This window comes from Chrysemys picta, chromosome 5 (assembly GCF_011386835.1).
Source record: "Chrysemys picta bellii isolate R12L10 chromosome 5, ASM1138683v2, whole genome shotgun sequence".
Taxonomy (NCBI): domain Eukaryota; kingdom Metazoa; phylum Chordata; order Testudines; family Emydidae; genus Chrysemys; species Chrysemys picta.
The window spans coordinates 86046884-86074768 of record NC_088795.1 but is presented as its reverse complement, the minus strand read 5'-3'; the positions used below and the strand labels follow the sequence as shown (position 1 = coordinate 86074768).

General features: G+C 40.0%; 1 protein-coding gene across 2 annotated transcripts; it reads right to left on the bottom strand.

Moving 5' to 3' along the window:
- Nucleotides 1-592: 592 nt before the first annotated feature.
- ASAH1 (N-acylsphingosine amidohydrolase 1) lies at nt 593-27428 on the bottom strand. Of its 2 annotated transcripts, XM_005282058.5 has the most exons (14): nt 27091-27428; nt 18187-18233; nt 17891-17981; nt 16515-16601; nt 14208-14286; nt 12950-13024; nt 11521-11566; nt 8534-8678; nt 7617-7671; nt 7265-7346; nt 6497-6628; nt 6053-6176; nt 5347-5403; nt 593-3696 (listed from the first exon to the last, which is right to left on the bottom strand). In XM_005282058.5, the coding sequence occupies exons 1-14, from the start codon at nt 27151-27153 to the stop codon at nt 3607-3609; spliced, it is 1173 nt and encodes a 390-aa protein (XP_005282115.2). In that variant the 5' UTR covers nt 27154-27428; the 3' UTR covers nt 593-3606. The 2 variants fall into 2 exon arrangements, with proteins under 2 accessions (XP_005282115.2, XP_042697894.2); XM_042841960.2 differs by lacking the exon at nt 6497-6628 and having other exon boundaries at nt 27091-27283.
- Between the last annotated feature and the right edge of the window lie 457 nt (nt 27429-27885).

Sequence of the window (27885 nt, the reverse complement as noted above, 5' to 3'; positions counted from 1 at the left end):
ATATCTTTTACTAAAACATCTGATCTTGATTTAAAAAATGGTCAGGGCTGGAGAATTGACCATGACCCTTGGTAAATTGTGCCAATGGATAATTACTCTGAAAAATTTATGCTTAATTTTCAGATTTTCCTCAAATGAAAGAAAAGAAAATTATATAGGTGTCAAGTATTCAGCATCATTGCTGACTTAACTAATTTAAAATGTTTAATGTAGCGGCTTTAGTTTCAGTCTGTTAATGTCACTATACTTTATTTTAATGCCTCAGGCAAAACAGTGATTTTGTGAAATATATAAAAGCTGGTAGGGCACCTGAACTACCTGCTTCCCCATTGATTTATCCAGATATGGATAGTAGGAGAAAAAATTGTTTACACCATCTGGAAGGGACAGATGAATGCCACTTTGCTCATATGCTAGGCATGAACGGCTCAGCTTTGTGGCTGCTCAGCTGTTTACCATAAAACACTATCTACTACATAAATTTAATTTAAGAGGCTGTGGGTAGAAATAAAAAAAAACACTTAGTCCTATATGCTTAATGCACAGAGCTGGAGGCTAGGCACTAATGCCAGGTGTAATCAATGACAAATACTCCAGACATCAAAGTTTTATTAATTCACTTTGGAATCCTGCAAAGCAAGTAACATTAGTTGTGTAAAATTTTTCAGTGCCAGTCATGCAGGATAACTATGGATGTAAACTGATGCTTGGTCATACATTTATATTGCATGTTTAAGCATTAGAGTGGCAAAGTTTTTCAACCCATAATACATTTGCCAAAAATGCATTTTGAGGGAGCACTGAAATGATTTGCAAAGCTGGATTGAATGTGACCAGTGGTTTTGGCTGATATTTACACACACACACACACACACACACACACACACACAGGCTTGGGCACATCTCTTTGCAGTTTAGGGAAGGATGAATACTTTTATTTAAACTTCAGTAAATAAAATAAAAATCCACCTGTGACTTTACTAAAATAAAGGGGCTGGCTGCTTAAGAGGTCCCTGTGACAGAGTGCTAAGGCAGGTTCCAGCCTCCTGTGGGAGCATATGGGGGAGGGAGAGTGGTCTAGGAAAGAGATGGGGGTGGGGGGAGAAATCAAAGCTTTAATCATTTTAATAAGGTATGGCTTTAGCAAACTGATTGGGACTACTATTTTCCTAACATTTAATTAGTTTTTTTTAAAAAAGTGGTGGAATTAAAATAGAGTTTTTCTTCCCTTTTCTAAATGCATTAAAATTGCTGGAGACACTTAGTCCATCCTTTCCAAAGGAATGTTCCTTAAAGCACACAACAAACAGCAGTTCAAATACCAAAAGGTGGATGTTTTAGAAATTTGAATTTGTGGAAAAAATTCTAACAGGAATAGTTTGCAACTGTATATATAAGAGGTAATATCTGCCCACTATAATCACATGCATCAAATGAGACTTTCATAACTGTTGCATTGTAGGTTTATGGCTTCTGTACACTAAGCTCATGACCTATTTAACATCCAGTGTTGAGGTACTGATTTTTCATCTTTACAGCACTTTGCAAATGAATGGAGTTAGGATAAGTTGCATGTAGCTGTCTGAGTCCAGTTAATATTTCAAAGTGGGGTGTGAATTTAGCATCTGTAGGATCACCATATTCTCAATATTTAATCACATTTAGTTCTGTTGTCTGCTTTAAATTAATAAGCACTTCAGTGAAGACAAACTTAAATCTCACTTTTGGAATTTTTTGGCTATTGAATACAAAACATTGGTCTTCCCACACCATTGGAATACTCTCTAGTCTCTTTCCCACATATCTGTATACATATTCCCCTTTCACACTTATGTATGTTTAAATAGGACACTGGTTTTAAAAAAACAACCAAAACTCTGAAATGACAGTTGGCGCTTTGTAAGTTAACCGAATATTGCCTCTGTTTGGATGCAATTAAAACCTACTGAGTAGTCCCCTAAACCATTTTAATGATATGTTCTACCACCTGCTGAAAAACTGCTGAACCTAATTCGTTTTATAGTTTGAGACTAGAAGCCAGAAAGTTAAGTGATTACTGCTATTATAACTGTTGAAATATCAATATCCCTGCCAAAATTAAAATCAACATTCAGAACTTCCATTTGTGTGTGAGATAACAGTTCTCTGATACGTCTGAGATAGTATCAGAGGGGTGGAGGGAAAAGCCTCCAATGTGACCCAAGTATATACAGCACAAGTTAATGTGTCTGTATTACTTTCACCTTTTAAAAAAAAAGCGCCAAACTGTTCATGTTGCCGTTTTGAAATGAAATATTTTTGCTTTTCATTTCAAAATTGTTTTATTCAGAAGTAGTTATTTACTTAGAGGGTGAAACACCTAAAACCATTCTGATACAAAAAAGAAAAAACCCACCCAAAACAATTTGTTTCAGTTTAAGTAGAGAAACAAGAACAAAAACAGTTTCACTTAGAAAGTGTTTTTTGGGGATTTTTCAGTTCTGCCCAGGAACAACAAAAAAAATCATTCACTTAGCTCTAGTAGGCATCTTAAACTTCTCCTTACAGTTTGAATATCATCCCAATTTACTAGTTCTAGTTTCTATATTTCCTTTGTCCTATGTAAGGATCTTTAACAACTGAGAAATAGAACCAACATTACTGGTCTTTCAAATACTTTCTATTGTAGTACACCCTCTTTCTCCATACAGCTTTATGGATTATCTGCTAATTTAATAATTGATTGTTCCTCACAAGATAATTTCTCTACTTTATGCAAGTTGTTTGCAATGTCCTATTTTCATTGCAAGTGACAGACTAAGTTATATTAAATGTGTACATAGGTGTCTTGTGCATAAGTGACTCATACATAGGCACTTTGGATGTCAAAAGTAGATGGATATTCTCTAGGAATATTTAGTATTAATACATGTTTTGAAACATTCGCTTTTTTTTGTTAGAGTGCAAGTGTCATGCCAAGGAAATAACGTGGGTAAAAATCTCCCAAACACCAAAGGCCACTTCTGTCCCAGATGTAACACAAGACATTCCCCAACAGCTTATTGTAATAGGAGCTATTTTATGGATAGGTCATTTTACACAGACATTTTAGAAATACATCCTTAATACTGGACTAGCAACATTAAACTTTCTTCCAAACAACTATATAACTCTTAATTTGTTATTGTGAAAAGGAAGAGTAGCAGAACTCATCAACTGCCTTTACACCATTTCTAGTTTTCTCATACTGGGAGAGGGTGCCACGCTAATGCAATTTTGTAGTTTAAAAGTATCTAATCTAAAAAAGGAATTTTCTGATAGTGAACAATTGCGGTAACAAATTAGCAGGGACCAATAGGCGATTGTTGTATTACACTTACAGAAATATACTTGGAAGTAGAAACAAAATGCTAGTACACAGTAGTCTGAACTGTCAATTAAGAAAGCAGATGACCGACCTGTGCTACATTAGATCTATTCTTAGCTCGTTAATAGCTATATGCAAATAGCTATCAAAGTTCTGATGAAACATTTGGAGGCTGAAGAGCCCCTTTCCAGAGGTACAGTTCTTTTTAGTGAAGGGCATCCAATTCCAACAGGCAGAGCTCATCCCAGATAGGTGAAGGATCACCATGGACTACAGGAACCTATGCACTCCCGCAGATAACTTTCTGAACGGCCTTCTGTAACCTCCATCAGTGTTGTGCACACAGTCAGCTAGCAAGAAAAAGGAAACTCATTTTATCCCTCCTGTGATTCACATTTACTTATTTCAGATAGTTGCTGAGGAACAGAGGATGGAGAACTATCTGGCTCTTCTAGCTTCTAATATTTCTAGTTGTGTATATTATGAGGTTTGTTTTTAGTAAAACATTACATGTATGCTGTAAGAGCAAGAATAAGATTATGTTCTTGCCATCCACACAAAGGTAAAAAAACCTAGTTAACCACTATGATCAGTTATAACAAACTTAATCCTAATCCCACTGAAGAACCATCAAGTGTCCATTCTATATGTTAAGAGAGCAACTTTAGGCATGCTGAGAAGTAGCATCTTGAGCTGTAACCCGAAAGTTTTAGAAGAATTAAGTCTAAGTTATGTGGATCGCTGATTAACCAGTTTTGGACTGATCCTTAATGAAGGCCCAGAACCTCTGAAGTGTTCTTGAATCAGTGTATTTATAAAAGAGGAGACATTATCCTAAAATTTACATCACCTCTACAAAACATAATCAATCACTTTTCATCCTTTGATCTATGCTCCTTGACATTAGATTGATATGTCTCCTTGATATGATAGAGGTATATAAAATCATGAGTGATGTGGAGAAAGTGGACAAGGAAAAGTTATTTACTTATTCCCATAATACAAGAACTAGGGATCACCAAATGAAATTAATAGGAAGCAGGTTTAAAAAAATACAAGGAAGTTCTTCTTCACGCAGTGCACCGTCAACTTGTGGAACTCCTTAACTGAGGAGGTTGTGAAGGCTAGGACTATAACAGCGTTTAAAAGAACTGGATAAATTCATGGTGGTTAAGTCCATTAATGGCTATTAGCCAGGATGGGTAAGGAATGGTGTCCCTAGCCTCTGTTTGTCAGAGGATGGAGATGGATGGCAGGAGAGAGATCACTTGATCATTGCCTGCTAGCTCCACTCCCTCTGGGGCACCTGTCGATAGACAGGATACTGGGCTAGATGGACCTTTGGTCTGACCCGGTACGGTCGTTCTTATGTAGATTCCTTGCTCCTGGCACTAAGGAAGGTAAGGTGTGTGTGAGATATGAGTCGCAATTTGTAAGCAGACTGGACCAGATTTTCCCTTGGATATTTAACCTCTAAATTCATGGGTAACGGTAAGTCTGACCTCATCCAAATCTGATGCTAAGTGTTTTTGCCTCTATTTACAGATACAAGTTTAAATGATTTCATATACATTTTGTGAAGTGCCAGAGAACTTTGACTCCAACATATTTTGAAGGAAGTTTTACTTGAGAATCTCATGTCAGTGCTTTCCCCTGCTTGTGTAATTTGACTGCTATTAGAAAAGATGAGGTATTCATCCTTTTCTGAACAAGTTGGATTTGCTGCACATCCTCTTACAAACTAGTATGAGCACTGAATTTTCACTGATGTTTCAGTAGATGTCTTGCTGGTTATTCTTTTACATTTTCAAGACCAATAATATTTTTGTTTTTGTTTTTTATTTTTGTTTCAAGTTTCTGCCAAAATATACAGAGATCAACCCTGGTCAAATTTAGCCCTAGCCATAAATAGGTGAAACTCCACTGAATCTGGCCTAAAGTGATATGCCCACCTTGTGGAAATACACCTCCATTGCAAGAAATGTGGAAAAAATGGTTACCTTATTTAAAATAGGCTTTGTGGAGAGAACATCATAGATGGTTGGTAGGGAGATGTTCTGAAAGACAAGTAGATCACAATTGGCTACGTTTATATTAGCTCATGTTTACATACAAAATTACATAGCAAGATCATGCCGAGAACAGAATGCTGAGTACAATGATTATCCTCTTGCTGACTACTTCAGTTGTAAAGTTAAAGCAGACTGAAAAAAAAATACATAACTCCCCAACCATCCTCCGGTCAGAAGATACGTGGGCACTAGAGATTGGCAGGCCAGGCTTTGCTGCAGGTAGGGCAGTTTTGTAGCGTTTGGCACCTGTTAAGTCAGCTGTACTATTTCGCTCATGGATGAAGCAATCCCTATACGTAGTTTAGGACGTGTTTTTATATTCGCAGTTGTACCCCAATCTACTTGTATTGCATAAGAAGAAAAAAATTCAGAAATTTGAGTTTAAAAATGCGAAGTAGTGAGAGCCTCAGGCTAGACCAGGAAGAAGTCTCCCCATTAAACCTAGCAGCAGCTAGCTGAGCTTTATTATACATAAATCATGTAGGCAAATTTGCATCACAAAGCCTTAGTTGTTCCTGTTACCAAGCTAATGCCCTGAACTGCCATGGCTAGTGCAGACCCTCGCTATGGAGGTGGCTTGAGTTCAGATCATTTCAAAATACTAAATTACATAAGTTATTTAAAAAATATTTACCTCTTGCTTTGTCTGGTTCATGCACTTCATTGCAGGTGTTCTACGGTCGTCCAAGACAAGGGGAGCCTTCCAACGATCATAGTTTGTTTCCACCACATACCATGTGCCCCCATTTGCATCAAGGCTTGAAAAGAGATGTAAATTTGTGTTCATTTTCGGTTAAATACTCCACAGATACGGTTAGCATAGGGGAAAGTATTTCACCGCCAACACTAGTTAAAGAATTTGAGATTCCTGAGCAGATTAGTGAAATAGGATTATAAAAGCACTTTTTCCTGAGTAAACTAGATACTATATCAAAACACTGCTTTTTGGATTAAAAGCTTTTAAAATCAAGCAATAAGATACTAGAGTCAGCTTGCTCTCTTAAGGAAAAAAAAAAAAGCCACACAGATGTAGCACACCTATGTCAATGGAATTTGTCTTGCTCTTAAGTGTACTTACTCCCAGATATCCAAGGCAGCTTGTCTGCTACGAGTGATCACACAGCCCTCTCCAGATTTGTTTCCTCCCAGTATGAAGTAAGCTGGAGCCAGTAGTCTTGTTTTAACCAGCTGGTCTTTTGCTTCTTGATAACTAAATAATGCATCAGAGAACAGTTTTTGTGTGTGTGCTTTAAGCCCTACGGATACCCAAATATCAATCCACAAGAAAGTATTTTCCATTATATCAGACTCTTATATTCAATAAGTAAACTTTAATAGAACTACATAAAGTAACAATATTTTGAGTTTGTATAAGTAAAAATTCCCAATAGCAAGCTGCTCATGTTTACAATTTGATTCACTATTTAAAAAGCCTATAGTTTGCTGGGAGAAGTCTCCTGGATAGTCTTCTTTTAACTATTGTCAAGACAAATAGGAACTTCTTTATAACTCATTTGAAGTGTTTTGCACTCCCCCTCATGCACTGCAGTGAAACAAAGCATTCTTTCCAATATCACGACAACAGCCTAACTTGTGCTAGTGTCTGAAGAGGTTTTGTCATTTAAGGAAAAAAGGGCTCATCAAGGACCCACATGCATGCATGCCAGGAAAAGGTTCCTGTTCCAGTTTCTAAAAAGATCTACCACACATTTTCAAAATAGGCAGAGACCAGTTTAATTTTCAAGCTTCTAATAGGAGATAAAAAAAAAAGTAGTTGGGGAGTTCTAAATGTTAATATCCACAGCACTACCACTATAAACAAAGATCAGCAAAAAAAACGTGTTACCTTGTACCATTCTCTAGCACAGTTCTGGTGAGGAAGCCCATCCACATACCATCTCTCCTCCCAAGAATCCACTCAAAGATTCCTGAAAGAAGTCACCAGTTATAACAATTTTTCTTCCCAGACACACACAACCTTATTTCCTCCTGATTTTTATAGTTTCTACATACCTGGTATAATTCCTAGCCTCGGTTTCTGTTCCCCCTTCGCCCGCCCCCCACCCCCCCCCCGGGTCTTGTGCGTCTGACACTGACGTGGGGGGGGGGGGGAGGAGAGAGAGAGAGAGAGAAGTCAGCAGGCGCCCCTAAATTTTGAAAACTTTGCTATATATTCAAGCAACAAGTCTGTTACTCACCAATGTAACCACCGTCAAGACTGAAGCGCTCATTCATTGTAAGAGTGAAAATTCCCTGGGAAATAGTAAACAAAATAAGTTAAAGTATCTTTCACTTCATATGAAAGTTAACTAGTTACTGACACTGCAACAAGTAACACTGTACTTTAAGGTGGACATATAGCTGGATTTATAATCTGTTCATGTGTATATTCCCAGAAGACACCAGTGGAATCCATTGAGAAAGGGATTGCAAAATTAGATACACGTGCAGCAGAACTGTACTAATCTAGATGTGGGTTAGACGAGGCTGAACTGGAGATGGATCCTGGGGTTTGTAGTCTACTGTAGATTTTGCTGTTGTGTTAATCCAATGCTGGGGGTCATTCTCCCATCAGACCACTACAGGAGCATCACATCAGTTGCCCGCCAATAACGTACCCGACCTCCAAGTTCACTGCTTCTCCTCTTTTTGGGAATCACAAGTGATCTCATTTTTTGCTTGTTCACAAAGCTGCTCATCTAATTTTTCGTTTTTTAAAGCTAAATCTGTGTTGGATACAAGACTGCACGATTCTGAATTTTGAGAGTGAAATTTTCTTTTAGCTACACAACCTAGCTTCAAAGTTCAAGTATTTTATGTGGGCAATTTCCTTTTATAATGAAACTGTGCAAATCAATGGCATTTTCCAACAAGTCTCCTTTCTTCTTCCATTCTTTGGAAGCGTACATTTCCATCTCAACTATGAGTAAACTTGGAGGCTACTAACTTGTGTAAAGGGCTCATAGTTACAAAAGATGAAGGACAGTCTCTGAAGGTGACTAATGAACAAGTTTCAAACCTGTTCCTAACTGATCCTTGGAAGGAAGGTGAATTGTGCTCTTAAAGAAAATCTGTGCCAGAAAGTTTTGTAGCATTGCAAACAAAGAATACTTACTGGTTTGATTCCAGACACCATGCCCACATATCCTGCAAAGTTTGTAGACTTAAATACTGTTTTGTTGTTTCTCTGGAAGTCCAGAGTCACCACTAAGGGCTTCAATTCCTGAGTTATAATCCAGGAACTATTTTTTATGTCCCACCTACAGGAGGAAAGTGTGCATTAAGAAAAAACTCTAACCCATGTTATTACACAGACTGCAACATTTAACTATGCATTAATGTACACATGCACCCAATGCAACAGTGTTCCTAATTCCACATTTAGCATTACTTTTAATTCCTTACTTCTAGCTAATCTATGCATGAAGAAAGTGTAAAGCGAATTTATAAAATGCAGTTTATGGGTGAATATATGGTTTTAAAGACCCAATATTGGCCCATACTCAATTGTTCAGTGCCAAATTGGAACTCTACACAATACTTACCCAGACACCTTAACCCTATTATTAAGAGGTCTTGAAATAATCTCAATTGTCATAACAACTGTACCACTTTTGGCAGAGATATTACCTGGAATTCCAGGAGCTACTGAGACTTTTAAAGCACGCCAAAGATGTATACCTCTTGGACAAAGGGTGATCAAATCTCATTGGGGAGGCCACCATCTTTAGTTTAAAGTCTCAGCCATGCCCCTATCTTATACAGACATTGAGAAAGCAAAGACACAATACTATCAGGATTCATTAAAGAGACATAGGGGTTCTCTGTGAGAGCCAAAAGAACCAGAGTTGAAGTTCTTTGTGGGGAGGTTATTGATATTAATCAGGGGGAATTTGAAAGATGCTGAGGAGCACGGATCAATGAAGCTCACACAAAACAGCAGAAGTTCTAGTAAAAATATGGAGAAGACAGTAGTTATGGTTAATTTGTGGAGGTATAAGAAAAACCTAGATAAAATTGACATTTCAGAAATGTAATGGGAGAATAAATTAATGGAATTCTGAAATTCTTGGCTATTAAGACAGTTGGGAGGAAAACTACTGTCAAACAATAGAGCTCAGACTATTCAAACAAAGTGAGTGGAAGGGAACATGATATAGAACAGGGGTGGGCAAACTACAGCCTGCGGGACTGTCCTGCCCGGCCCCCGAACTCCTGGCCTGGGAGACTGTCCCTCCTCCCCCACAGCCTCAGCTTGCCCCGCTCTGGGTGGCGGGGCTGTGAGCTCCTGGGGCAGCGCAGCTGCAGAGCCCGGCCTGACCCGTACTCTGTGCTGTGTGGTGGCAGTGTGGCCTGGCTCCAGCTGGATGGCGCGGCTGTAGTGCTGCCAGCCACCGGTGCTCCAGGCAGCACGGTAAGGGGGTGGGGTGAGGAGGGGCAGAGGCCTGGTCAGAGGGCAGGTGAGTTCCGGGGTGGTGGTCAGGGGTGTGGATAGTGGTTGGGGAGGGAACAGGGGGTTGAATGGGGGCAGGAGTCCCGGGGGGCAGTCAGGGGACAGGGAGCAGGGTGAGTGGATGGGGCAGGGATCCCAGAGGGACCGTCAGGGAACAGGGAGGGTTGGACAGGGCAGTAGTGCCCAGGGAGGGGGGGGCAGATAGGAGGTGGGGGCTGGGCCACGTCCCCCTCCCCTAACCGGCCCTCCATACAATTTACGAAACCTGATGCGGCCCTCAGGCCAAAAAGTTTGCCCGCCCCCGATATAGAATCTATATGGATACAAACACCAGATCATTAGAAGATATATAATAGTGACTAGACTACCAGCTTCTGGACAGAACAGAGATTGTGAATGCTGAGAGAGGTCAAGAAAACAATGACTAGTACGGTAATATCGGTTACCCAAATATAAACTGAACTATTTAGAGAGACATTTCTCAGAATATTACAGTTTAATCTTTAGTCCATCTGTCTATAAGCAGCAAGGTGGACAGTAGGCCTACTAGGGACATATAACTTCATGAATTATAGTTATTTAAGAATAAAAACTGAAAACAACCTGAAAGAACAGTGATAGCCAAGTTAAATGTATACACATTTAAAAAACAAAGCACACTAAGCAGCACCATAGATAGTTTTAAGAGTGGTAAATTCTCACCCTTGTTCCATACTCAGTTTACTTTTCACTATTTATGTTTTACATTCTCTGAGTTAAGAAAAATATAAACTGGTCAGTTTTGTTTACTGGACTCATGCACTAGCATGTGGCAATATTTGGGATGCAAACTCTCCAAGATAATTTAAAAGAAGATTCCATGGAAACATTTCTACTGATCTTAGGAGATGTAAAAGCTAAAGTCTATATTTGACCCAAGCTATCCTTTTAAGGAAACTAAATTCCAGAGTTCACACTGATGGTGCTGTAGCATGTGTGTGTATACATACATAGGACCATAAAACAAGCAGCAGGAATAATCCAGATGGCATGGTACAAGTGCTTCTTCAGTTCACATGATGCTACTAGAAGAATTAGATATTGACAAAAAAACAAACAAACAAAAAAAAAACACACACACAACTTGGTGACCCCAGAGATCCACTCTTTTTCTTTTATATTGTTTCCTTTGTGTTTTGCGCCACAGCAGACTCTGCCAGAGTGAGTTCCATGTGCTGGGACAGAGCAGAGCACACGTGTTTCCAGCAACTATTCACGCCCATTCCCGGGGAGGGGGGGGGGGCGGGGGGGAGAGAAGAAGTCACTTGTACCATCTATGAGGTTCTTCCATGCTAGCAGGACAAGATGATTTTTTTTTTTTTTTAAATGGAATGACAGCCATTTCTGCTAAGTATGGAATAAGGGTAATTTTACTGCTTGTGGTTAGGAGAGCTGTACTCTTAGCCCGTACTAGTCTTTTTCATTATACCAGAAATATACAGTGAAAAGTTACAGTAACTAGTTGCAACAGTCAGACAATGTGTAAATGTTAAATTAATAGCTTGTACTGAAAAACAGCAAACAGAGTAACATTCAAGCCTAAGTTGCTTTTAGGACTCAGAAATCATAGAATGATTCCAAATAAAGGACAGACAGAAACAAGTACTTACCCAAGAAATAGTCCAAAATCTAAATTTCTAGCATGGTACAGCTTTCCTGGATTTAGAAGAGAAGTTATTTTAATATATTTTTTAAACAGACATGTCTAGGGGGTTACGGCTCTATCGGACTAAAGAAAAACAGGCAAGCTGAACTCATAGCGGATATAAGATTTTATAATTGGATGCTGTTGTGGGTGTTGCTATACCAATATGGATGCTAAGGAAGACCATTCTATATTAAGAATGATTGGGGAGACCAAATAAGCTATTTTTGCCAAAAAGATATTTGGAACAAGCCTGCTTCTAAAGCTTTTCCTTTCTAAAATTTAATGTTTTTTAACCTTAGCTTTTTTTAATCTGATGAAATGTCACTTGTCCCATTGTTTTCCATTTCAAACTGGACTCCAATCCCCAACATTATTTGGACATTAAAATACAATTATCCCAGTTTTCCCATTAATTTTTTTTTAAATAAAATGGAATGTTATCAAATTAACATGATAGAACACCTGAATGAATACATAATCGGGTAACTTTAAAAGTGCTGTGTCTTCCTGGAGACTTGGAAAGGCATTTCAACTACCCTAGTAAATCTGAAACATAGGGAAAGTTATAATAGTTTACAGATTGGGCTAGTGTTTCAGAGTCCATGGAATGATGAATACAAAGCAGTTCCAGTTTACTGCTTCAATCCACAGCTATTTGAGGGTTTTGTTTTAAATGAGTAGATGGTCTACTCTGTTTGTAAAGGTGTTTTATGCACTGTAAAAACTCTGAATGTTCATGGGGAGAGTGACCATGCAATATCAGAACTCATTTATAGGAAGGGAAAAAGCAGCAAATGAAATCCTCATGCCATTTGTTCACTTGAATTCACTCTTACCCTCAAAGCTATCACCCATTTGGCTGAGAAATGGAAGACTTCTTTTGAGACAACTCATTAGTGCCTGTGCAGTTTAGGAAGGGGAAAGAATGGACCAAGAAAACAAAACCTGAAACCCAGTCCTCTCACCTAGCAACTGAGAACACTGTGACCATGGAGTGATTTTTTTTTTTTTTTAATTCAGTAGGTATGAATCAGCCACTTAAAACTATTTGGTTTAGAGTTATATAAATGCTGCCCATCACTACAGTATCTGAGCACCTTCCACATAAAGTACCTAACTTGTACATAGTGCTCTTCATCTATAGATCACAAGGTGCTTTATAGAGTTCAATATCATCATCGCTACTTTCCAGAAGGGGAAACTGAGGCAGGGAGCAGTGACCTTGAGCAAATCACTTCATCCAGCTGGACAACAACAGAGCAAGAAACAGAAGCCAGCAATAGCAAAGTTCATAGTGGACTATTATCAAAGCTCAACCAAAAAGTATTTACACAGGACAAAAGCCATTGCTCCCATAAGATTCACAATAAGTGGTTAGGAACAGACTTTACCTGATTTGTCTTCTGCTACTATTGAAGTACATACTGTAAAGATTTCATAGAAGATATTAAACAGAACAATTTCTCCTAGAAAAAAAAAGGAGGAGCATTCAATCAAAGTGCCAGACTGTCAATAAAAAGAGTAGCTATTAGAAAAGACGTCTATTGGAGAAAGGAGAATCCTACAGCACTACCTCTCCCCAAAATTTCAATTTGACTTTCTTGGGGTTTGAGTCAATAGTCAGTTCACTTAAAGGCAAGAGCCTCACGAGGTTTAAGGAGCTTCAATATCTTAAGAACTAAACTAACATGGGGCTAGATTCTCTTGCACCTATGTGCCCACCCAAATCTGACACTGAAGATACAGCTTTCCTTGTTCAGCAACTTGCATCACACAAAATCTTCAACATAACACTGCTCACGTTGCTTGCACACTGCAAAGATTGTTGGGGGAAAAAAGCACAGATCAGTGGTTCTCCTGATCTGCCTGAGAAAATGGAGTACCCAGAGATCCATTGTGGGTGTCTGCACACACCTTACATCAGCATGTAGAGTACATACACTGCATGCTCCCCAGCATGGGTATAAACAGCATTGTAGATGGTGAGGCATTGCTTAGGCAAGTAAAGTCACATCTGAACCCTGTGGGTATGTAACCTACATGGCTCTCTACATGTCTAAGCAGCACCTCCCCCGTCTACAAGGCTATTTTTTAGCAGTGTTGCTCTGGCAGTGGGATGCCTTTCATTTGCACATGTAGCTACATATTGCAGCGTGGATGCGGCCTGCTTTTCACTATGGCATGTAGCTATACACAGCTTTTCTGGGGAGAAAAGTCCCACAAGCAATCCTATCCTGCTCCTTCTGGCATATTGGGAGTGGGTGTAGGGAAAGGCGAAGAACTCTCACCAAAGGAATGCTACAACTTCTAGCAGTCCTAGGTTGAGAGCTTCCATATCTCCCAGCAGAAGATCTGCTTCACAAGGCCATCAGGGAGAGGGCATGGTTGGACAGAAGGATTACAAGTCACAATCTTTCAAGTGTCATTTGCGATCATCATGTTCCTACAGATAACGTTTTAATTTAAAGCATCACAAAGTGTTTCACTAAATTACCAATTATATACTCAATAATTAGGGAGTCAAGGCTAATGTTATCGATAAATGCACTGCAATTTTAAAGAAGGGGGGCAAACAAAACAACAAAAAAACCAACCAACCAACCAACCAGTGATTCAGACATTATAGAACTGAAATGTTGAAATTATTACCCAAAGGAATGCCCGAAGCATTTGCAATCCCTTTGAGCTCTTCATTGAAAGGGTAGGGAAGGGTGGAAATCAGTCGAACCTGGGGGACAAAAAAAAGACTTGTTTAAATTGTAACTGAAGATGAATAATATCTTGGTCTCTAAACAGAGGCGCTTTCCTCCTTATAGTCACATCTTTCTAGGCGGACATTGTAAAACTGGACATTGAATATCTCTGCAAATATTTGAGGGGTTTGTAGAAGAAACTGAAAGGCAAGGAAGCACCTGAAGAATAAAAATTAAGTTATTAAAATTTCTACACTCAAACAATGGAGATGGGCACAATGTCCAGTTAATTTGAGACCACAGACAGTAATGGGGAGAGAAGTATAGTCTTGTCACCATTAAGACCAAGACAAATCCCAGGCACTATTCACAGTAATGCTGATTAGGGGAATCCCTACCTACACCACCCATTCACCACAGAGGCAAATTGGAATGGGAGGAAGTAGGATGGGGTGTAGCCACAGTGCCTTCTAATCCAGTGACATGAGACTGTTGTAAATTGTGTAGGTACAGATCTGGCCTCCTGTGGCTTTCAGGATGAGGCAAGCAGAGTTGTCTAATGTTATGTCTACACTGCAACTAGCAGTGCGCTTCCCAGTCCAGAAGGACTGGCACACTCGCTCTGCTTAAGCTAACATGGCAAAGATAGCAATGTGGTCATTGCAGCCCGGGCTATGGCATGAATTAGCTGGCCAAGTACAAGCCTGCCTGGCCCCCCTGGGTGGCTAGCCCATGCTGCAACATCCACAGTGCTATTTTTAGCACATTAGCTTGAGCACAGCTAGCATATGTGGCCATGTCATCTTGCTCCCTGCTCAGGTCCTGTACCAAGCCTGCATCAACCAGGCTTGAAGGTTTGACCCAAAGAATCTAACTTCTAAAAGCAAGACATAAAAGGCATTTCTGAATCACTAGGACTGTTTCATGTGGGTCTCCTTATCTTAAGAGTTTAAAAAGAATAATCATTTCAGTCAGTCTAGCAGCTGAGGTCTAAAAATGTACAAAGGATAAAAAGGAAATTGCAGTATACACAGACATGTCTCTTACAATATAGATCAGCCGGTTTATCAACCACAGCCACAATTTCTCTTGCTATTGTCCCTTTTACCCTTTGCAAAAGTGCACATAGTAAAATAGTATTTTTAACTCCAGATATTACTGCTACTGCTCAAAACTTTACTGTTTCAATTCAGTTTTGCCACACTTGTGAATTACACAAATACTTCATATATCTGCTAGTCGTTAAAGGGGGAGGGGCCAAAGTTTTGCTGTTAGTCCAAAACAATGGACTCTGATCAAGACCGTTTGGTAAATTCACTAGTGTTGTTGTGGTCAGACACTTATGCCACATTCAATGAACTAAAGGAACTGACTAAGAAGGAGTACAGCACAGCAGAAAAAACAGCACTGCAATATGTTTGTTTTGTTAAAGAGACCAAGTCATTGTCAATCGCGTATGAATTTTCCTACTGGATAGGAAGACTAAGTTCAAACTTTCTTGAATTCGTAAGAATTCCCCCAAACAGAACACTTGTGATCATTTTTTCCTCAGTTTAGCATTTGGCTTCAGATAGTTTAGAAAACTTATTTTCGTGAGTTAAATTCTAAGAGTAAGTATCATATCTGAAGTCTCAGTCTCTGGAGAAGTAATAGACTGGGGCTTGGTCTACACTAAACCCCCAAATCGAAGTAAGGTACGCAACTTCAGCTACGTGAATAACGTAGCTGAAGTCGACGTACCTTAGTTCGAACTTACCGCGGTCCACACCCGGCAGGCAGGCTCCCCCGTCGACTCCGCGTACTCCTCGCGGCGAGCAGGATTACCGGAGTCGACGGGGAGCACTTCTGAGTTCGATTTATCGCGTCCAGACAAGACGCGATAAATCGAACCCAGAAGTTCGATTGCCTGCCGCCGAACCAGCGCGGTAAGTATAGACAAGCCCTTAATCTACAGCCAGGGAAAAACTTTCTAACCATAAGGGTAGTTAATCTCTGGAATAGGCTTCCAAGGGAGGTTATGGAATCCCCATCACTGGAGGTTTTTAACAGGTTGGACAAACCTGTCAGGGATGGTCTACGTGTATTTGATCCTGTTTCTATGCAGGGGGCTGGACCTGATGACCTCTCAAGGTCCCTTCCTGCCCTACATTTCGATGGATTCTAGGATTGCATTCTGGGGGCTAGTGCATACAATTTGATGTGTTTACAAAAACAAACAAAACAAACCACACACACACACACCCCAGACACTGAAGATACTTACCAACTTAGTATCCACTATTTCAACAGCTTTGCCACTAGGGACGAATGCATTTGCTATATTTTTAATACTCTGAATTACAGTCTTCAACTAGAAAGGCAAAAATTAAGTTAGAGTTCAAGATTGTGGTAACGTTTGCATTTTAATATAGGAAATGATAAAAGCAAAAATGATCATCTGATGCTAGTGATGAGAGACAAACATTGCCAATTTCTGCAGCCATTTAAGGGCCTAATTCTGGAACCCTTGCTCACTATCTTATTCACACAAAACAATAAGGGCCCTATTCTGAGAAACTTATCTCAAGTACATACACTAGAAAAGCTTCAAATTTGCTCCACTTGAGTGCACATAACAAATGCAGTCCTGTTGTAAATGGTGAAACTCCACTGATTTGGTTTACATGGTTCAAGAGGGAGTACATGGTCTAATATATTGGTAAAAATATAGACCAATGTTTTCAAGTCTAGCTAAAAACAGGTTCCTAAAACCTATATTTGGGCAAAAGCAGAACTAGCTTAGTTTTAAGAGGTGATGAACAGCCCCAGCTGACATTGGGCATCTGCTTCTCGCATTGACTTCAACACATCTGGGGGGAAAAGCTACTTCTAATTAGAGGCCTAAATATGAATTTTAAGCCTAACTTTAGAGACAGGCAGATTTGAAAATCTGAAACAGTTCCTTTTCTCTTTAGGTTCAAACCAAACACACTTGAATAGTGTTCAAGAGCTATTTCTACCCAATGGCTTATTAGATAGCTTGAATGAACCAAATTTAGTGACCTCTTTCCATACCACAAAAAGCTCCACCACAGTCGGTGCCCTAATTTACAGTGTTACGAGGGCCAAAAACAGTATGGTGATGAGGAATGGACTATCCATTCAGCACCAGAGTCAGTTTCTCCAAATTAGGAAGGAGGCATACTGACTGGATCGTGTGGGAAAGTTAAGACTACTGCTGCTGTATCCTGTGTTTGTGGATAGAATACTTCAGCCCCCAGAAGGCTGTCTGGCACAATTCCCTCATAATAAATGTGTTTAGATTTAAGGAGAAAACGTTGATAAGAAAAATGAAGTCCACCTCAGGAAACACCACTCTTCAAAGTGTTCTAATTACTAGTTAACTTACCTTCTATTATGTCAGATCCAGTTTGAGAATAAACATTTTGTAGGAAGAAAGTGTTTACTTAAGCCACCATCCCCCCCCCACCCCCCTCAAGTCAAGACCTTAAGTCAGACTAGTTCAAGTACAGAAAACTGGAATTAGAAACATTAGTCATTAAATATTTCAAAGGTAAATTCTTCCCACTCACTCTTTCCTGTGAGTCTCCATGAAAAAAAGTTAAAGCTAAACTTAAGAGCAAAAGCTTTATTTCATACCTCTATTTTTTTGTCACTCAGCAACTTATCCCATCTTCTGCTGGGAGGTAAATCAAGATTTATGATGTATGTTGGAACCGTCCCTTTGAATCTGAAAAACAGATACCAAAGTTCATATTTATAAAAGTTTATAAAACTGTGCTATACCAAGTACAAGGCCAAAACTATGAAATATGTTTTTGTTTGATTCTGTTATGCGAGCAAGCCAGAAGCTTAAACTGCCTCCCCCCCCCCCCCCCAATTCACTGTTTTCCTGTAATGTGATAGAAAGTGTACCAGTAATTTGAGTTACTCACGTTGGTCCTGCAGGAGGATATGTTTTACTTCTGCAGTCTTCTCCAAACTGTAAAGAGAGAAACAGTACTGTTTAAGAATGTAAAGGGTTTTTTTTTTTTTAACCAACTTCTTGGTTACCTTTTTTTGTTTGTTTGTTTTTAATATGCTATGTAGTCTTAGGTTTTTGGTCCTTTTAAATGAAGCATGTCCAGCTCCCCTGTGCCAGTACAGGGGCTTCCAGTTTGACCAATTAGGGGGACCAGGCAGCACATGCAGCTATGAAGGATCAGGGAGAAACACATAGGGAAGGCAGTCTCTGGGGAAAAACTGAAGAAATGTTCACTGGCTGACCTCCCCAAGCTGGAGAGGGAGTTAACTACTGACTTCCAAGCTGGAGAGCTGAAACAAAGGACCAGAGAAGACTGAAGGCAAGGGTGCAACAGAGGGGTTTACCCAATGAGAGCTACATGCTGGAGAGCTGAAAGAAGTTAACAGGAGAGGAGTGAGGTATGTTCCCTGACATGGATGAACTCCCAGCAGAGAGGGGTTCCTGCTGGGAATAGTGAGGTTGTACTCCAGGCAGAAGGGCTGGGTGGCTGTCCTGGCAGAAGGCCAGGAGAGGACCAAAGAGGCGCTGGGAGCATGGTATGTGTTATGTCAAGGATTAGATGCACTGCTGGTGATAGATGTCCCAAAGCATCGTCCTTTTGTTCTGGATTATTTGCATTATGTTTTTGTAATAAATGGGCCCCAAGAAGGGGTGTTGAAACAGGACAGTCTGCTGTAGAGTCCTTAAAGGGCCTGACAGAGGAAGTGGGACAGTAACCCTGGCCTTAAGACGCTCAGACACAAGCAGGTGCTTGGGAATGATAAGGAATCATTCATACTTTTATCATAAAGAATAATCTAACCAGTTGGTTAGCTGAGCAATCACAACAGGCTAGGAAAAAATCCCATATTTTGGTAGTCCAAGCTGAACAAGTGAATTTAAAGTTATTTATTGTTTAGTGGACAAGCTAATGGCTTGCACTTAATCCTATATATTAACTGATTGCTCCTATTGTGATCAGAGGTGCCAGTGATAGCACTTAGCATTTACAAAGCATTCTGTTAAGAGGTCAGAATAATTCAGAAGCATTAAGTAAATCACCACACACGTGCAAGATAGGCATGTTTGATATTATCCTTGTCTTACAGATGGGTGGCAAAGGCACATACAAATTTAGCAAACCACTTAAGTCACGAGACCTTGCTATATGGTACAGACATTACCTACTGCTGACATGTGCAGCTAAACTGGTGCTGAATATGGCTTAAATAAAATGTAGCCAAGGGGAAATTACATTCGGCACCATTTAATTTTACATTCAGCACCAATACAGAAACTGATTAACTGCCAGCATAATCCCAAGCATAACAGCTGCACCCAATGTGAGCAATGAATACTTTTTGTACTATAGCGAAGTCTAGGAGTCAGCATCAGGGTCAGTCTCCCTGCTCCCAATCCTGTGCTGCACCAGCTATTCCACTCTGGCAACTCACCTCATTTGACTTGTAAGTGTAGCCAGCTAACAGAAGTAATGGAAAAAATTACCAGCCTGCTTCTGAGTTTTGTTCACCCAAGCACACCCCCACATTGCCCTACAGAACAAGTGCACCCCAAAGTGTTTTATGGGCACAAATGCCATTTACAAATTAACAGGCAGACTGTCAATTATTTGCAGTTTGACAGGTTTCAGAGTAGCAGCCGTGTTAGTCTGTATCCGCAAAAAAGAATAGGAGTACTTGTGGCACCTTAGAGACTAACAAATTTATTAGAGCATAAGCTTTCGTGGACTACAGCCCACTACTTCGGATGCATACAGAGTGGAATAAATACTGAGGAGATATATATACACACATACAGAGAGCATAAACAGGTGGGAGTTGTCTTACCAACTCTGAGAGGCCAATTAAGTAAGAGAAAAAAAAAAACTTTTGAAGTGATAATCAAGAGAGCCCAGTACAGACAGTTTGATAAGTACATTGGCCAAACCGGACAGTCTCTACGCAAAAGAATTAATGGACACAAATCTGACATCAGGAATCATAATACTGAAAAACCAGTGGGAGAACACTTTAACCTGTCTGGTCATTCAATGACAGACCTGCGGGTGGCTATATTACAACAGAAAAACTTCAAAAACAGACTCCAACGAGAGACTGCTGAGCTGGAATTGATATGCAAACTAGACACAATCAACAAAGGATTGAATAAGGACTGGGAATGGCTGAGCCATTACAAACATTGAATCTATCTCCCCTTGTAAGTATTCTCACACTTCTTATCAAACTGTCTGTACTGGGCTATCTTGATTATCACTTCAAAAGTTTTTTTTTCTCTTACTTAATTGGCCTCTCAGAGTTGGTAAGACAACTCCCACCTGTTTATGCTCTCTGTATGTGTGTATATATATCTCCTCAATATTTATTCCACTCTGTATGCATCCGAAGAAGTGGGCTGTAGTCCACGAAAGCTTATGTTCTAATAAATTTGTTAGTCTCTAAGGTGCCACAAATACTCCTGTTCTATTTGCAGTTTGTTTGGTTGCACCAGTAAGAAAGATTAAGTTTGTCCTTGACAAAAGGGCATATAACTCATTCAGACTAAACAACTGCCAGCCAATATATCCATGTTCAACAATCTGGATGGAGACACAAGTTGTCCTTGGGCAACTCATCTTAAGTTTCCTAGATTCATAAATTCAAACAGCTTGTGACACTGTGCAAGGTACCTTCTATCTTACAAGTTATTCAATGGTATCAATCACAGAGGAAGACAGGGCATTTAAAAATGTTAAAGTTAATTAATACTTGTGCAATATAATTGGTATGGATTTTTGATCTGTAACAAGTTAATCTAGCAAAGAGATTTTATACCTATCATAGAGGTTACTCTTTGGCAGGCAGCTGCTTCTTATTTACCCTTTTGTCCTAGTCACTATATAGTCACAGCTAAGAACAGCAATCAGCAGAGCACTGAATAATGTAATAAAATTGTATTCTCTCTGTTTGGGATGATTGGGAAGAAACTTTATGAGGGGAATCACAGCTCATGCTAGATGTGACTATAGGAAGTATGCAGGTTCATGGGCATGAACACAGTGTGGTGCAGTTGTTATATCCTCTTCCTAATTAAGAGGAAGGTAAAACAAATTTCAAATTTACAGAGGCTAACTACCAAATTAAGGAATCTAAAATAAGGAAGCTAGCTGGAGACATCAGGTGACAGAGAAGGCTATAAAGAGTCTGAATTCTGAACAGCCAAACTATATCTTGTGAAACTAACATTTTGCAATACTAAAAAAGGAAACATTCCATCACATGCATCTCTGTTTAACAGATAAAGCAAAATCAGAACTAGGTCAGGCAATTAGTACAGTGCCACATCCAAAATAGATATCTGGCTGAAAAACACTGCTAAGCAGACAAATATTCAAGTATCTCAAAATGATCCATGGTTTTGTTGCCAGCATGGTTTAAAAACTCATTATCCCTTCATAACGAAATTGTAAAGTGATAGCTGGATACTCCAGAATCCTTTTGTTGATAAGCAGCTCAATATGGTAACCTAGGCCATGCCTATACGAATTGAGGAAACATTATTGCCTCTAGCAAATTGAACATAATAGGACATTAGCTTGAAATCCAACTTTAAAAAAAAAGTTTGGTGTTTCAGGTCCTACATATGCTGCTATTACATATGCCCCAAGCTAATTTTGGCTGTTCCACAATCACTCTTAAAAGGCTTCCCCTTTCTCTAGTTGTGTAAAATAACCCACATAATCAAAGGGGGTGTGGGGTGGGTGGGGATGTGAAACTGTCCTTTGTGGGTACTCAAAGGAAATAAACTTAAAAACCAGAAGTGACTTCTCTAGTCTTTCAGTTATAGTCATTGTGTGTGTGTGTTATGTAACGTTTTAAGTGTTTTTTTTAATTTTTTAAACATTAGGTGTGGTGTTTTGATTGGAAAGTTAAGTTCAAGAAAACAGACAAGTTTCTAGATGGAGAGTTACAGAGATAGCCTTCCATTCCTGAACCAACATACACTGCTGTTCCCAGATCTTCAGACAGTTCCAGAGCATCTACTATTCACAGCTTTCCTAAGCAAAAGCATGAAATTGACAAGACTGATTAGTTTCATTGATGCTGTTCAGAAGCTCCTCTGGAGCAGCAGTGAAATTGACACACATGTCCCAGCAACAGAATGAAATTAGCACAGGTCTGGAGCTATTAGTGTGGTAAGGGAGAGACCCCTTCCTTCACAACTATCATGAAACTGGAGGAAGGATAGAGGAGATACACCCTCTCCTCTTAACAGTCAGGCTGCTCTTAGTAGACAGAAAGATCTTCTCTTCCCTTTCAGAAGCCATGAAAGTGGGCTTCAGGTATGTCAGACACTTAATCAGAGGCTGCTACAAAAAGTGGAGCCTGGAAGCAGGGACCTGAAGCAGCATCTTGGTAAAAATTCCTATACTTTCCTCTCTCTCAATAGCTAGGAAGTTTTGGTTGGAGATAGGATAGCTTCTTGCTTGGACATTGACCCAAACAGGCTGCATCTTTCTTACCAACCTTTTGCTACCAGGTTTTGTTTTGACTGTTAGATGTTGGGTAAAGTTTTTCCAAATCTCGTGTACATGAATGTATGTGAGAGGGTGAGAAACACGATAGATTGTGGGGGTGAAGTGGAAGGAAAAAATATAATGGAGAAAGATAATGCAATGCAGGGAAAAAGGTAAGATGAAAGACACTGAAGACAACATAGAAAAGATATGCCGTGATCAAAGTGAGTGAAGCCAAGTTATGAAGAAAGTGAGTCCAAAAAAAGTCAGCCATCCATTTACTCAGAGTTTATTAAATAGAAAGCTGACAGTTACATTTTAAATGTAGAACATAGCCGTTTTAGTTCTTGTAAACTGCAGAAGCCATGGTGCCACAAATTTGTCACTGTAGAGAGTAGCATTAGTGCCCAGATTAGTAACGGTTGGGTAAACTTTTCAAGCCTAGCCTATTTACATTTATAAAGTTCATTCCAGACATTTAAATTGTCCATTCCAAGCAACAGCGTTTTCATCATTGCCTTGGAAGAATATTCTGTACTCCAGAATTTCTGGAAATTTTCCTCGCTACTCAGTCTAAGATTTCCCTTACCTAACCCTATTATTTCTAGTAATCTCCCTTTGCACTACTATAACATTGAATAGTATTTTATAGATTAAAGATAATCAAATTAAAAGCTATCGGACTAATTGATATTCAGCATCCTTTTTGTAACTAAAGACAGCTTAGAATTCCACATTCCATAAAACAACAGTTTCTTTACCTCTCCCATTACAGGGCAGTATTCTGCCATGCAGTAATAATCCTACTGATGTTTTTCATCCTTCAGAATAATAGTAACAAGTAATACAAAAAACTTAACAGCATTGCAGAACCAATGTAGATATGACAAGTGAGCCCAATTTTCTTTTGCTTTCAGTTCTATCTAAGCTGAAATTGCAAGACCAAGTTTTGCCCTCAGTTACATGTGTACAACCCACTGAAGGCATTAAGTTACAACCTGTGCAATTCTCAATACAATGGGGTTACACAGCTGTAACTGAAAGCATGTCCCCTATAGGATATTTATTACTAGTGACGAGAAACCAGCTTGATTACCAGTGGTATGAAGTATACTTTAACCTAATGCATCTGCATCAAATCAAAGAGAAACCTGAAGTTCTTTATAAGAAACTGAATCACACAAATTCAAAGATGACAGTCATATAGTTATCCACTTCACCACCAACTCTCCTGCCACACCTCTAAATAGCCTACCCAAACACATTTTCACACAGTGGCCTCTAAGCCACTACAGCAGCATGCTCCATGTCAACATGGAGCCCCAAGGATACACCTGTGTGCAGTCAACTGCAAGATCCAGATCTAAGAATCTGGCTGGATTTTAAGATCCCCTTTGCCTCTCTTCAATTACCTTTGCAATACTTTCATTATAAATTTATTACAAATATTTGTTGTACTGGTGAAGGCCACATTTCATATTTTAAAAAGATATGATCAGTTGCATCAAAAAGTCATGTATAAATTAGAATTTGGAGTATGTGAGCTCATTCATATGCAATGTTCTAACAGCATGCTTGATGCAGACTACTTAGCGGAAAACAATCAAAATGATGAACTCTGCTTACACAGCATGTCTTCAATACATTTTGTGTCCTGACACAAAAGTAAGAGTGTCACTTCAGTGTTTTGAAAAAGGATACTGTAATAGAATTAAGGTTCACTTATGAAACAAGACAACTGTTACCTAGACCACAGAAAGTCATAAAAGGAAGCAATTGTTCAATTGTACATTGCTGTGGAGTAGGGAGAAGATAAATTCAAAGTGGACTCTTCTAAAACAAAGAACTTGCCCTAACTATATTGGCAGAGATTTTCAAGATATCCTATTAAAGTCAATGGGACTTCTCCTCCTGAATTCCTTATTCTCAGTAGTAGTAGTACAGATTTTCAGGAATCCTTAGGATTGTTTATTGTTTTGTTATGTATTTTAGAAGGAAAAATATATCAATTATTTATGCTACTAAACAATTGTTTAAAAATTGGAAACCATTTTATATAAATTATCTAGTTCAAATAAAATAAATTTGGTATTTACTCCCTCTAAAAATAAAAATTTGTAACTATACTTAATGGTTTAAAAGTAAATGATCTTAAATTCTCTATTTATATAACACTACAAATAAACACGGCATGCAGTCCTCTTGAGATTCTTTCCCCCCCCTTCACATTTTAAAAACTGTATTGGTATGTTTGTGTGCAGTACTGCAGTATTTCATCAAGAAGCCTTTGCCAACTTAATCTTTCATACAAGAAAGAAAAAAGTCAGAAGTGTATATTAAGTAAATATAAGATGCAAAATAATCATTGCAAGCACAAGGAAAACAACTTCCAGGACAATAGCTTACTAATCAAGTAATTTAAAATAGATAAATAAAGGGCCTTGCTCTCATATAGCCCATTACTGAAATTTGTTAAATTTAAAAACAGAATATTTTTAAAGTGGTTACATATGATCTAAAATTAACATATCCAGGACTTAAACATCGTGCACTACACAGTTGAACAGCAGCTGCTGTGATTCATAAGGCATCCACTTGTTGCATCTTGTCTTTAATTAGGCCAAAGTCCTGCAAATACTTATTACACAGGTGCATTGCCTTACACATTAGTAGTCTTGCATTCAGGCTACTCACATATGCAAAGTTAAGTTACTCACATACAAACACTTTGAAGAGAGTGCTTCAGGATCAAGTTCTTCAGGACAGGGGTTTAAGTTATTACTGTTTGCACAGCTCCTAGTACAATGAGATCCCAATGCTGAATGAGGTCTCTAGAAACTACTGTAATCCAAACATAGAACACTTTTTATCTCAAAGTATCCCAAAGTGCTTCACAAGTGTATACACATAGCTCACTTCATCTACTCCTGAAATGAAGTGATAGGTATGGAGAGGATTAGTTCAGAGGTATATGAAGGTTACAAAAGTTACAGGGCAGCTGCACAGGGCTAAAACAAAAGTCAATTTGTGTAAATTTATCAGCTAGGAGTTTAACTAGCTTGGCTAGATTTCTGCTATTCTGACTATTGCCCAAACCTTCAAGTGTTTTCTTTTCCCACTGAAGAAAATCCAAGCTTCAGTTCAGAAAAGTTCCCTGGGACACTAACCTGACTGGAGTTTTTAGGGAAAGTTGGGTCTTACAAATGTTCTCCCATAGGTCACAATAGTTTTTCTGTGTATTATTATGTCTGTACTTTTCCTAACCCAGGGAAGGTGTTAACTGTATGTTTTGTCGTAGGAAGCAGACTAATAAATACTTCTAGTTACTCCTAGAAGATCTCATTTGAATACTGGTTTTCTGCCTATACCTTTTACAAAGAATTATCAAGTTTTCCCAGTAAAGTTCTGCACATTTAAATCATGCTGCTTAACCAACACAACTACTAGTTAACTGTTTCAGGGCATCACCAAACAGCATGAACAGCCCTAACCACCTCTTGCTTTACAGAATATAGCTGTACTTTACAACTAACCCACACAAAGAGTGGTTTGGGGCAAATAGTTAAGAGGAGAGGAACCTGTAACTTCAGCCGCACACAACAGGATGAAAAGCAGTTGATCTTACTGTAGATTGGACAGTACCACTTTCTGCACAGCAAAACACCAAGCATCTACATCATTAACAAGGGCTACAGTTTGAGCTTGGCACCTAGTTAAGTGGTTTAACTTTCAGAAGGGTTGAGCACCCCCAGCCTCCACTGAAGCCAAAGAGGATAGGATACAAGCCGTCAGGGACACTACAGCTGTGCAATGCTAGGTGCTTAACCGAGGTGCCTAGCTTCGGGAACCCCACTCTGAAAGTTTAGACCAATACCAATTACAAGAGCAAATAAAACCAGCTTGACTCCCAGGCTCCTAAACCTCCCACCTGCCTGCTACTAACCCAGGAGTGGCAGCCCACTGTCTCCTCTATCAGCCTGGGGCGATGCCTTGAATAGCGAGGTGTGGCCCGTGCACACAACTGCTCCGGACAAGGCTCCCGCCCCCGGGGACCCAGAGGCAGCATCAGGTGAGGGCCGCCCCTGCCTGAGAGGAGAACGCTGCAGGTGGCACAACCCCAGCGAGCGCCCGAGCCGATGAGGGCCGCGCTCCCTCCCGCAAGCAGGGGCAGCCCTCGCCCGGCCGGGACAGCTGCAGTCCGCCCGCCGGCGCTGCGGGCGAGACTCGGGGGGACCTGCCCGCCGCGGAAGGGGGAAGCCCCGCACCGACAGCTGCAACCCGCGGGGAAATGCCCCACGTAGCAGCCCCCCACGCGCCGCTCACCGGGTCCTCGGCCAGCACCGCGAAGGCAGCGAACGCCAGCAGCGGCCAGCGCGAGATACTCATCCTGCTCCTAGGCCCCGCCGCACACAGACTGACAGAGCCGGCACGCGCAGGAACTAAGGGAAAAGCGGTGTCATGTGACACAGCCCTGAGCCCGCACCACCCACGCCCAGCGTGGGGCGCGCCACGTGACTCATCATCTCCAGGAAGGTACCGCTCACGGTGGAGGGGGGCAGAGGGTGAGGAATGTTCCACTGGCACCCAGCGAGAAGCAAACAAGGGGCAGTGCAGGAGTCCGGGTGCGGGCCGCTGGGCTAGGCGGCTCTGCAGGGAGCAGCAGGCCTCAGCACACGCCAAAACCGGAATAGGGAAATTTGCTATTTTTGCACCCCCCACGATTGGCCTGTGGAATGTACTGCCTCGGCGATGCAGAGCCGTCATTGAAAAAAATGGAAGGGCCGGGCTAGTTATATGGACAGTGAAGTGAGAACACCCAGGCTTGCATTAGTTAAGATTAAAACTGTTTCAGGGCTATAAGCCTTCATGCAGCCACCTGGAATAAACCAGTCACTAACTTCCTGGGGTAAGGAATACGTTTCCCTCATGGGCAGATTATTCCATAATTGTCCATTACAGGATTTGTTGCCCTTTTACTCCTGGGGGAATTCTGCGTCACAGAATTAAAAATTCTATGCACAGTATTTTAAAATTCTGCATATTTTATTTGTCAAAATAACACAATATAATCACGCTGATTTCAATTATTTTGGTAATTTATTTAAACTGCAATACAAT